General features: G+C 63.1%; 1 protein-coding gene across 24 annotated transcripts in view; it reads right to left on the bottom strand.

The window, feature by feature from the left end:
* Nucleotides 1–12361, bottom strand: part of LOC102129652 (multiple epidermal growth factor-like domains protein 6) — a 122906-nt gene that overhangs the window by 26980 nt on the left and 83565 nt on the right. For all 24 annotated transcript variants that reach the window (XR_012427114.1, XR_012427115.1, XR_010581657.2 and 21 more), the window contains 3 exons: nt 11075–11197; nt 1030–1155; nt 110–232 (listed from right to left, as the gene is read on the bottom strand). Coding sequence is in view for 18 of the 24 variants with exons in the window: in XM_065530807.1 (XP_065386879.1) it covers nt 110–232; nt 1030–1155; nt 11075–11197 (372 nt within the window). In the remaining 6 variants the exon portion in view is untranslated. The remainder of the gene's footprint in view (nt 1–109; nt 233–1029; nt 1156–11074; nt 11198–12361) is intronic.

Genomic DNA, 12361 nt, shown 5'->3' with positions numbered 1-12361 from the left:
CCTGGTCCCATGGGAGGCCACAGCCCCAGAGTTAGACACAGGTCCCTTCATAGTGCCTGGGTGTGCTTTCTGACCCTGGGTGGGGCAGAGCAGGGGAAGGGCGTCCTACCTTCACAGGCCTTGCGGTCCGCTGCCAGCTGATAGCCTGCGTGGCACTCACAGTGGGCGAGGCCCCTGACCACCTGGCACCTGTGCATGCAGCCGCCATTCCTGTCAGCACACGGGCTTCTCCCTGCAGCCACGGACCCAAGGAGGGGGTTGGGGAGAGGGGATCCCAGTGGCTGCAGGGCACCTCCCCCAAGGCTTCTTGTGAGACCCCCCTCACCCAGTGCTCTCCCCACTCTGTGCTCCAGGCTGATGGGCTGGGCAGTGGGTCTCCCTCCTCCCCGGTGCGGGAAGCCCCCAAGATGCCAAGAAGACTCTGCAGTCTCAGGACAAGGCCAGCCAGCCCAGGTCAACCGCAGCCCAGGCCAGCTCCTCCCACCACCCTTCTCTGTCCAGGTGCTGGCGCTGACACCAGGGCGGTGGCCCCCCAGCTCTGTGACTCCAGCCCCTTCATGCCCATACTGGGGAGGACCCTAGAGGCCAGGTGGGGGCATTCTCTCAGCACCTGCCCACCCACAGCCCCCATTTCCATATTCTGGAGGACCGCTGAGCCTGCCCCACCGTCACCATCAGCAAAGCCCCCTCCTTCCATGAAGAAGTCCTGAGGACTCAGAGCAAAGTGCCAAACCAGGCCTGGCCCGCCTCCTCCTCCCAGGGGCAGCAAGCCTCAGGTGGGCACCTATGGAAGTGAGGCAGCCTCCATCAGGTGGGCACCTACAGTAGTGAGGCGGCTCCCATCCTGAGCTTCCTGGCCCCAGATGTGCCACCCTGGGGCACAGCCTAATGGGCTGGGCCATGGCCTACCAGGCCTTTCAGCAGCTTGGGGGCCTCCTGAAGACCCACTTCCTCTAGCAGCCCAGGCAAGGCAGCTCATCCTGCCTCCACCCCCAGGTCCTCCATCCCTCCCAGGCTGGCTGCACTCACGGACACAGCGCCTGCCGTCCTCCTGGAGCTGGAACCCGGGCCGGCACTGGCAGCGATGCCGAGTGATCGTGAGCTGGACACAGTGGTGCTGGCAGCCGCCATTGCCCAGGGCACAGGAGTTAATGGCTGGGGACACGGAGAGGACCCCAGGTCAGCCCAAGAGGACGCCTGGCCAACAGTCTGTCCCCGGCTGGCATGGAGTAAGGAGTGGCATGGCCACTTCCTCCTGCTGTAGGACCCCTCCCAGGCACTCCGAGCCCCTCCGCCTTTTCATCTCCACCGTCAGACGCTGCCTCCTGCCCAGCCCACAAGCCTGGTTTTGCCTTCTCTGCCGCAGACAGAATCCTCAGGCCCGCGAGGGATTCACTGGACCCTCCAGCCCCGGCCTGCTCGAGGGCTGGACACAGAAGGGGGCCCCACCCAGACAGAAGCCCAGCACCCCCCAGCACAGAACACTAAGCGCCAGGGGTCTCTGAGAAGCTGCAAGTAAGGGCTCAGTGCCCCAGCAAGCTGCATCTCCCTGGAGGAGGCTGCAGGCTGGCAGGCGGTGACTGAGACCCAGGCATCTCACCACCGTGGTCCTTAGGCCAGGGTGGAGGCAGGTGTGGGGATGCCATGGACAGTTGCCATGGGCCGTAGGCTTGGCCCCCAGTTCCCAAGGGACCAGTACAGCTCCTACCCACCCCAGGCCAGGCCACACCTCACGGCTGACCCCATGCAGTGCCCACGCTCTCATTCCTCCGTGCGCATTCCTGCAGGGCATGGGCTGTGGGGTCAGGTTGACTCAGCGGGTGCCTGTACCCAGTGGATGGATGGGGCTGTGCCCTGAGCTGGCCCAGGGACGGGGGAAGAAGGTGCTGGGCCAGGCTGGGCACCCAGGGTGGGCACTAGACCTCTGCCAGAAGCTGCAGCCAGCCCCTTGGCGGGGGTTTGGTTACTGTCATGTCTCTGGCAGTCGCCTTGTGGTTAGGGAGGGAGTCAGCCCCAAGCTCAGAGGGAAGCCGCAAGAATGTGCTGTTGCCTGTGCCCGGGCAGGGGACGCCGTCTGCCCAGGCCTGTGCCCAAAGCAATCCCGAACCCCATTACCAAAGCGCCAAGACTCTCGGAGCGGGGAGGCTTCTTTGAGATGCCGCCTCCTCTGGGGCACCTCCTGGGGGGCTGCCAACATCCCTGGGAGTCGGCTGGGCCCGGGGCCAAGACTGGGGAACCCATCTACTGTTGCTGCATGGTGGATGGGAAGCCCGGCACCACGGAGGGGAAGGCAGTCAGAGGTCAACGGAGCAGGCAGCGGCTGGAGCAGTGGAGTTGCCTCTGGGCCCTGAGAAGGCCCCTCAGAGCAAGTTGGCTTAAAAGCCCCACCTTGCTCGCCGTACCTGTCTCCCACAGGGGAGCAGGCGCTGAGGGTCCCCTCCTAGGGCAGAGCCAGCCTTGGGAGGCTGTTGGGGGTTGCAGTGATGGCTCTGTCTCCCGCCCCACGTGGCCCTGACACGTGCAGGCTGTGGGGAGCCCAGGGCAGAACGCAGGTAAGCCTGTCTGCCTCCGAGCCCCGAGCCCCATCCACTTAACTGCCCAGACAAGATGGGAGCTGTCCTGGCCCCCAGGCCCAGCCTGCCTCACCTGAGACAGCTCTGCTGAAGCTACTACCGTGGCTCCAGGGGACTTTGAACAAGGCCTGGGCCGGCCCCGCCTTCCCGGGGGGCCCTGTTTATTGTGTTCACCACAGCAACAACACCCCTGTCTGGAACACGTAATAGGAAACAGACCCCTCCTGGCAGGCCAGGCAGGCACAGGGGGCACAGAGCCCATGGCAGGGAAGCTGGGCCATCAGGACCCAGGCACCACAAGGACCCAGGAGGCTGTGGCAGGGCTGGGAAAGAGGCTTCTCGTCAGCCCCTCCAGACAGGCAGAGACCCGAGATGTACCCAGGGACCACCGGGCATGGCGCCCACTGAAGCCCACCAGGGCGGGGAGTCAGAGGCAGGGATCCCCCCAGAGCCCATCCTCTTGCTGCTCTCCACACAGTGCTAACACCCCAGATGCTCCCAAGCTGTGCACAGCCGGGAGCCAAGCCCAGTGTCATCGCATATATCCCGTGCCACAGATTCCCGGAAAGCCGAACCAGGCAGATTTTCACCAGCACTGGGACATGCAGCTCAGGAACGGCCACCCCTGCATGGCCCGTGCCCAGCACTGCTGGGGATGTGTCCAGAACCCTTGGGACACTGAGACCCGGCTGCAAAACACACAGCCCAGCCACCCCTGCCCAGGCCACAGCCAAAGACTGGCACCTGCTACAGCCCTGCAAAGCGGACCAAGCTCAGACCCGGCAAAGCTGAGTGTGTCCATCAGACACGGACTGGGGATTTGCCTCCCGGGGGGGAAGACCCCCCCTGTCTGTGCTCCACAGCCCTCACCTGGCTCGCCTGTGGACAGACGCGGGCTTGACGGCAAGCCCTACTGTGTCTTTCGCTTCTTTAATACTGAAGTGGTGTTTTCTCAAAGGAAAAAATCCCCACCCAGTGAGAGTTTGATGGTCAGTGTGCGTCATCGCACCGGGTGCTTTGGCGATCCTGCCCAACGTTTCCGTCCCTTCCTGACTCTGGAGTCTTGTTCTGCCAAGACCTAACTTCAGTCCTCGCCCACTTCCAGATTAGATGCAACTGACTGTTGCTGGGGGATACTCTGTAATGAATGGAATGCGTCCTCCCTAAAATAATCCTATGTTGGAGCCTTAATCCCCAAGGTGAATGTATTTGGAGATAGAGTCTCTGAGAGGGAATAGGGTGGGGCCCTGACCAGATACGATTAGTGTCCTTGAAGGAAGAGACCCAGAGCACTCTCTCCATTATGGCAGCCAGAGCTGCCTGGGTCACCCTAACTCCCCAGTTTACCAATTCTAGGAGACATCACTCCAGCCCAAGCACATGCAGGTCCACTCGGGCTAGGGTGCAATGCCAACCTCTGCCAGCAGGAGGTGGCACCACCCAGGATTCTGGCACGTGTGAGGCTGGAGCCCTGCAAAGGTAAAGGGGCCTCCTTCCGCCTGATCCAGCTTGGTCTCTGCTGGAGGCGCAGTGTCCTGGGCGGCGGATGGAACAGAGGGTGGGGCATCAGTGGCCAGGCCCAGCCTCTGAGCTCGTTGGCTGACTGAGAGCTGAGGCAGGGGCTGGATGTGGGCCCACCAGCTCTTCTGCCCAAGCCTCCAAACCCAGCCCAGTGGTTTCGAGGCCAGCTCTCCAGGGTGGTTCTGGTCCCTGCTGGTTTCACGGGGCTTATAATTACTGCCCTCAGATTGGGGTGGTTTCTAGGCCTTGAGTCTCCTGCCACATGTGGTCAGTGGTCACCCGCAGCCCTGCCTTCTAGGAAGCCCTCTGCTGGGGACACGGCCAGGATGGCAGGCTGGGGTGCGTGTTCATCCCCCAGCTCCCCTCCAGGCGGCCCTGCCCTCCTGCCCTGTACACCTGCCCCATCCCCTGCCCTCTCAATGGGGTCTCCTTGTGGCACAGGGCACTACTGACTCACAGCCTGTGAGAGTGGCTGTCCTCATCCACACGCCAAGGGGTCTGAGCCCATGATGTCACCCCAACAACACAGAGTACCAGGCAGACACTGACCCTTCAGCATGGCCACCAGGCATCCAGAGACGGAGCAGGGAAGGAAACACCCACCATCCCCCTCCATGGGCCAGGCTAAGCTGACCCCACAGCTCACACTGCAGCAAGGCCCCCACCCCCGCCCAGGGCCAGCCAGATCGTCCTGCCCAGCGCCCGCCTTTCTGGGTGGTCAGCTGGGCCCATGCTTGGCTGCAGTGGTCCAGACCCACTGGCCAAGGTGACAGGTGGGTCCCTAGAGACAAGTGCTAGCAGCATCCTATTGGCCTACCAGGGACACCGGGTGATTTAGGGAGTGGCGGGCGGCAGCTGGACCACACACGTGGAATGAAGGCGGCCAGACGGCAGGCGCCAACAGGGGCACTCCAGGGTGGGAGCTGCAGGGCGCACCGTGGGCACCCAATGCCCGCAGCGCCTGCACCACCACATGTGCCTACTCACTGCTGAGTGTCAGCTCTGACCTGCCCTCGTGAGGGAGGCCCCGACCCACGGCTGCGTGAGCATCACACTGGTTCAGCTTCTTCAGAGCATTTAGGAAGGTGGCTTCCTTGTCACCAGAGCCCTGGGAGGGCAAGCCTGGTCTGTATCGTCAGGACAGCAACCGACTCCCTAAGCAGTACCTGGCACCAGCACACCGGGCGGCGGTCAGAGGGGAGCAAGGCGGCCAGCCCTGGCCCTTCACCACAGCTGCAGGCATGGCCCAGGCCTCTCCTATCACTCCTCCCTGCCCCCACACGAGCCCTGACTCAGCCCCTTCTGCTGGTTTCACCTCCTTTTGCTCCCGACTCTTACCCTGGCAGGGCAGCGGCTCCCCTTCCCACTGCAGCAAGGCAGCCCCCAGCCCGAGCGCCCCACCTTCCTGCTGGGTTTCTGAACCCAGATGGCCTCTCTGGGTTGGGGTGCAACCATCCCACACCCCCACCCCTGTACCCAAGCACCCCACTCTGCCTCAGCCAGCACCTCTAGACTCAGGCAAGGCCACAAGAGGCCCCCTTCCCATGTGCGGAAGCCCAGGGTGGTCTCCTGGACTGAGGGGGCTGCCCATCAGCTGCTCCTCCCCTGTCTCCTACTGGCTGGGCCCAGGCCAGCCTCTCGAAGCCATAAGGCTGGAGAGGCAGACTCCCAGTTTGCAACTGCAGTCCGCGTTGGGTTTTTCAGGTCCTGGGTCTGCACACGTGTGCTCTGAGGAGCAGCCCGGAGCTCACACACTTGAGCTGCCTGCCAGCAGCCTCCTCTGGGCTGGTCCTCCCCTCCAAGAAGGAACCAAGGGGCCAGGTGGGGGGTCTATGCAGCCTCTCACTGCCGTGATGGGGAGACCCAGGCCCGGGGAGGGAAGTCTGCCCCAGGGCACACAGCACACCCATGGCAGAGCCAGGTGGGGAGGCAGGGCCGGGAGTCCTTCCCCAGCCGTGTGCACATGAGTCCATCTAACTCTGGGGGACACAGGCGGGGGGGGCCAGGCCACCAGGGGGTGACAACAGAGTCCCCTCCCCCACAGTGTTCAGCCCAAAGGCCTGATGGGCATGGGCTGAGATGGGGAGGACAGAGGGCCCACCTCTTCCCTGGGGTTGCACAGGGCGTTTCATCTGGAGGGACCTCTGCTGGTTGAGCCAGTGACATCTGTGACCCTTAGACAGGCCCTGGGAGTGCTGCTCGACCCAGGGGACATAAGGGAACAGCCATGTCCAAGGCTACTGTCCAGAGGGCAGCCAGGCCGCCTCCAGGAGCACGGGCGGGCATCGTGCCGGCTCAGAGCACCCCAGGTACATGGAGGCGGAGGCCTCCAGTGCAGTGTTAGACCACATGGGAGCTGCTCCCTCTCTGGGTGTTGCACGCTGGCACTCTGCAGGGTGTCATGGAAAACCAAGAATGGAAAACCAGACACTCGGGCCAGACCACTGCTGCCCACACCACCGGGGAAGGCAAGGGCAGGCTCAGGCTCAGGGACTGAGAATAAGAAGCAGGTGTGGCCCCGCCCTTGGGCCTCACTAGGCCCTGCTCTTCCCACCCCAGAGACTGGACGCCCTGGGCAATACGGCACATGAGGACTGGGCGGCCAGGGCAATGGGGCACACCAGGACTGGGTGGCCAGGGCAATGGGGCACACCAGGACTGGGCGGCCAGGGCTGGGGAACGGGGACCCACACTCTCGCAACGTGGGAGCCAATGGCAAAGTCCTTCCTGTAGATTCTCACTTTTGAGAGGGGAACCCTTTTGGTGTCTGATTTCCATAAGATCATCTAGAAGGCAGGGAGGTGTGGAGGTTGTACCTTTCCTGCCCTCTCTCTGCCTCAGAGGCAAGTTCAAGTGTGTTTCAAGGCCCCTCTGGAGTGTTTTAAGGCCCCCTTCAGATACAGCCTCCTCTGGAGCCTTCCCAGATTGCTCCGGGCCCTGAAGGTGTCAGCACCCTGAGAGCTCTGGCCCCAGGCTGGGGAAGGAAGGGCGGATCTTTGGGCAGCTTCTCCACCAGCCTCTCTGCAAGCCTCACTCCAAGCTGCTAGTGGGGAGTCCAACTGCAGGGCCTCAAGCCTGTGGGGCATGTTCCTTGTCCCCCAGCAAAGCCCCAGGAGGGGTCACAGCACCCTCCCAGCCAGGATGACCCTGGCAGGCCCAGGGGAGGGGCTCCGCAGCAGCTCCAGGTTCCAGTTGAGCAGCCCGCCCACAGCTGATGGGAGAGGCCACTCCTGCCGACGGAGGCCTGGGCAGAGGGTGCCAGTGTGAATCTGAAGATGCCCCCACACCGAGGCAGGAAGGCGAGGCAGTGGAGGGTGAAGGGTTCCAAACTCCCCAGGGGCCAGAAATCCAGCCCTACCCCCATCAAGCCCTCACAGAGTCCAGGCAGCCTGGCACAGACTGGGTGGGCAGTGTCCTCTGACAGGCCCAGGCTGAGCTGCCGCAGGAGACCCCCCTCAGGGCAGCCCTTGGCCAGGAGCTGAGATGCCACAACACCCTCCCCATCCCAGGCTGGCGTCTCAGGCCCACACCCTGGCCGGGTCCTCAGCAACAAGAATGGGCTTGAGACGGTGAGGCAGCCCTCAAACAAACATGCCTGGCTTTGCCTGGGAAGTGGCCCCCAGAGGACTCCAGCCCCACTCTAGAAGCTTCTCAGGCCCCCACAGAGAGCAGCTCCCGGTGGGCCCAGGCTGACAAACCCATGCCAATCCTGGAAACTCCTGGGAGACCGAGGAACCGGCCCCGCCCCTGCAGGTGTCAGCTCCCAGGAACTCGCCATCTGGTATCCCCCACCCACAGAGGCAAAGCCTTTGTGGCATCCCTCTCACACAGAGGCCACCATGGGCAAGGGACGAGGGGGGACAACATGCCCCAGATAGTGCCAGGAAGGGGGTCTGGATGGTGCCCAGGCAGGGTGGCCTAGGAATGGGGCTAGTCTTCACGTGTCCCCAGGCCAGGGGTGCCCAGGCCACCACCAGGGACTTTAGGGAGAGGAAGGCATTTCTCCAACTCAACTCAGCCAAAGGCTAGTGGGACCCAAGTCACTCTTGCTGTCAAAGCGAGGGTCACCACTTGTTCCCAGGGGGTGAAACGTCCAGCATCTTCCGTAGTGAAACAGATACATCACAGCTCCGGGGCTGTATTTCCTGAAGCTTCGGTGTAAAGGCCTTGCTGGGAGTCGCAGTCAAATGAAAGAGCAGGTGCACTCCAAGGTGACCACTCTGCGTCCAGCAGACCCAAGTAGGTGAACGCACTTAGGTGACAGGCTGGCATGCAGGCAAGTCTCACCTGGGCCCTCCATGGAGCGAGGAGGCCAGGAGCCCGGCACCAGCCCTGGAGAAGGCTGTGGAGGCACCGGGAGCCCACCACTCACACAGGGGGCACCCTGGGAGGTGACGGCCAGACGGGCCCCGAGGTCCCAGGAGCCTCCTGCCAGGCCGTGCAGGCCCTGCCCAGGGGCCCTGGCATCTGCCGGAGAAAACCTTTAAAATGGGCGAGTACCGCAAATTAAGACTTCTGGGGCCCCAAGTGTGCAGACATCCCCAGGACAGCCTCCTAGGAGGCAAATCCCAGAAGGCCCGGCTACAGGAGGAGGCTCCAGCTAAGTGAGTGACGGGCGGGTGGGCAGTGGGATGTGGTGGGTGGGGTGGTCCCTGTCCCTTTTGAGGGTTTCAGGGAAGGTCACCATCACATAGATGGTGAAAACAAAGCCTAGGAGAGTGAGTGTTCCAAGGCCCCCACTCACAGTAGGAGGCCAGGAGAGGGGACTAGAGGCCAGGAGAGGGGACTAGAGGCCAGGAGAGGGGAGTAGAGGCCAGGAGAGGGGAGTAGAGGCCAGGAGAGGGGATTAGAGGCCAAGAGAGGGGACTGGAGGCCAGGAGAGGGGATTAGAGGCCAGGAGAGGGGATTAGAGGCCAGGAGAGGGGACTAGAGGCCAGGAGAGGGGAGTAGAGGCCAGGAGAGGGGATTAGAGGCCAGGAGAGGGGACTAGAGGCCAGGAGAGGGGAGTAGAGGCCAGGAGAGGGGATTAGAGGCCAGGAGAGGGGAGTAGAGGCCAGGAGAGGGGACTAGAGGCCAGGAGAGGGGACTAGAGGCCAGGAGAGGGGAGTAGAGGCCAGGAGAGGGGAGTAGAGGCCAGGAGAGGGGATTAGAGGCCAAGAGAGGGGACTGGAGGCCAGGAGAGGGGATTAGAGGCCAGGAGAGGGGATTAGAGGCCAGGAGAGGGGACTAGAGGCCAGGAGAGGGGAGTAGAGGCCAGGAGAGGGGATTAGAGGCCAGGAGAGGGGAGTAGAGGCCAGGAGAGGGGATTAGAGGCCAAGAGAGGGGACTGGAGGCCAGGAGAGGGGATTAGAGGCCAGGAGAGGGGATTGGAGGCCAGGAGAGGGGATTAGAGGCCAGGAGAGGGGATTAGAGGCCAGGAGAGGGGAGTAGAGGCCAGGAGAGGGGAGTAGAGGCCAGGAGAGGGGATTAGAGGCCAGGAGAGGGGAGTAGAGGCCAGGAGAGGGGACTAGAGGCCAGGAGAGGGGACTAGAGGCCAGGAGAGGGGAGTAGAGGCCAGGAGAGGGGATTAGAGGCCAGGAGAGGGGAGTAGAGGCCAGGAGAGGCGATTAGAGGCCAGGAGAGGCCCCACCGGCTGACACCTGGACTGCCCTTCTACAAGGAAGACCCTGCCTGAGAGGAGGGTCCAGAAAAGGACATGTGCCCCAAGAGCTGCCTCTTCCAGGGGGCCTGAGGGGACTGGGGGGTGCAAGGCTAAAGTGCCCCAGGCTCCCAGAAGTCCCCGCAGGGCGGCGGGCGGGGGCCGCACCCCATCTCCGTTGTCCTGAAGTACATCACAACATTCCTGCATCTGTTTCTACTTTCAGACCCAGGGAAACTTTACAGAGCCGCTGCCTGGATCCCCACGGCGGCCGGGACATGTGAGTGTGTGCGGGGGGGCCCCCGGGGCTGGCAGGCCGCCCTGCCACATCGCAGGCAGGACCAGGAGGGAGGCTCCTCGGAGCCGGCCTGGGCCCTGCTCCGGGCCTCCAAGGCAGAAAGAAGGGGCGTCCTGACCCCAGTCACCCAGAGAACGACCCCCCATGCCTTCCAGACAGAGGCCAGCGAAAGGGTCAGTCCTGTCCTTGCTTGGGGCGCCTGTGTCCAGAGCCAGCCAGGAGCGGGGGCACCAAAGGGTGAGGGTGGCTGACTGTGTACTTACTCTTCACCCCAGATTCCTGGGCTCCAGTCCCCTGCTCAGCCCTGTGCCGGTTCCTCAGGGCCTGGCACCTCCCCTCCTTCCCTCTTACCTTCCCTCCCTGCGGCCACAGTTCCTGTCCCTGACACCTCCTCCAGCCCATTCCCACATCCAAGAGACCCCGCAGAGGAAGCTGAGGGCCAGGGTCCCACTTCTCAGTCACCCCTACCCCACCTGCCACAGCCCACACCCTCCAGGCTCCCCAAGGATGGGCAGGGATCACCTGGGCCCACAAAGCCCGGCTCTGCAGGTGAAGGGTGGCCTCATGCAGCCCCTGCCCTGGACCAGGCCTCCTCGGCCAGCCTCCCCCGCCACCTAGTGAGCAACCCAGGCCTCCCTCGAATCAAATCTAAGGGACATCACAACCAGTCCAGGTCCCTGCTGATCAACCACGGCAGCTTCTGTTGCAGAGAATCTTTAATAGGATCTCCACCCACGGGCTCACTCCCCAGTCCACCAAGAGAGGCCTCAGCATCACAGCGAGGCTTACTGTGGCTGCAGAGGGTTTGCAGCTGGGGTTATGGGGACCCGGCAACTTGGCGCTCGGTCCCTTTCCTGGCCTGAGCCTGGGGCAAGGTGCGGCCAGGATTCCATAGAGCCACGCTCCACAGGAAGGAGCCACCGCCAGAGCGGCCTCTGCTTCTCCATGTCCACAGCCACCCTCTCAGGCCAGGCCCGGGCACACCCCAGAAGGCAGGGATGGCCGAAGCCAGGAGCCCAGGCAGGGTCTCCAGGTGACACTCACCCAGGCAGGTCCTGCTGTCAGTGTGGAGCCGGAAGCCGGGCTTGCACTCACAGAGGTAGGAGCCCAGGGTGTTCACGCAGCGCTGCTGGCAGCCACCGTTGTGGGTTCGGCATTCGTCCACATCTGGGCAGGAATGGGGAAGGGTCAGCAGCTGGGCACCCGCGCCTTCCTGCCTTGCCGACACAGCCCCCCAGGTGCCGGGGGCCCAGACCCAGGACCCCCCTGTGCCTCAAGGGCACCATCCCTGAGGCCCTCATCCACACCTGCCGGAGCCGGAGCAGAGGAGGCAGGGTCTGCGCTCCCACCTTGGACACCTGCTCAGGAAGGAAGAGCCACCGCCTCGAGGGCCGGCCGGAAGGTGGGGAGCAGCAGAGGGCTCCAGGGACAGGCTGGGCCCCTAGCGCCTTTCAAGACTGAACCTGTAGCACACGCGGTTTTCTTAAGTCCAAATCCACAAAGTGCTTCCTGGGCAGTGTCAACCACTTCACCAGGACCCACAAGTCCCCAAAAAAGAAACTGACAGCTTTTGAGATGGCCATGCCCAGGCTGTGGGGGGAAGTCTGAGCAATGGGAGGGAAGGAGAGGATGTGCTGGCTTGAAGAGTGTCCCCACAGTTCATGGCCATCTGGAGGCTCCCAGTGAGGCCTTGTCTGGAAACACGGTCTTTGCAGCTGTCCTAAGTTCAGGCTCCAGATGAGATTGTTCCAGATGAGGGTGGGCCCTAAATCCAATGCCCGTGTCCCGACAAGAGACACTCAGAGAGGGCCATGTGAAGACCAGGCAGAGACTGTGGTGACGAGGCCACAGACTAAGGACGGCCAGAAGGAAGAGGCCAGGAAGGTCCTCTCTACAGGTTCACAGGGAGCGTGACCCCGTGGACACCCTGGGTTCAGAATCCTGGCCTCCAGATAGTCAAAAAAGAAACTTCTATTGTTTGCAGCCACCCTGTTTGCAGTGTTTATTCCAGCAGCCCTGGGAAACCAATGCAGCTGGGGTCAGCCTGGGCCCCCCACACCCACAGGCTCCCCATGCAAGGACCCAGAAGGGCAGCTCCACCACATCCCAGGGCAGGAGGCCCCGCTGTGCCAGTGCCCTCCCCTGTGAAGTGCCACCCACCATCCCAGAGCAGCCCAGACCCCGTCAGACCCTCCCTTCCAGACTTAGCTGAGGCCCCACTCAAAGGCGGGAGAGGGGAATAGGAGAGCAGGAAGGGGTCGAGGGCAGTCTGGTCCTGAGGACTCTCCATGCATCTGCACTGCCTGGACTTCCACAGCCTGGGGACTGGCC

This window comes from Macaca fascicularis, chromosome 1 (genome assembly GCF_037993035.2).
Source record: "Macaca fascicularis isolate 582-1 chromosome 1, T2T-MFA8v1.1".
NCBI classification, from domain to species: domain Eukaryota; kingdom Metazoa; phylum Chordata; class Mammalia; order Primates; family Cercopithecidae; genus Macaca; species Macaca fascicularis.
The sequence above is the reverse complement of the archived record's forward strand: the minus strand, read 5'-3'. Positions and strand labels throughout refer to the sequence as shown.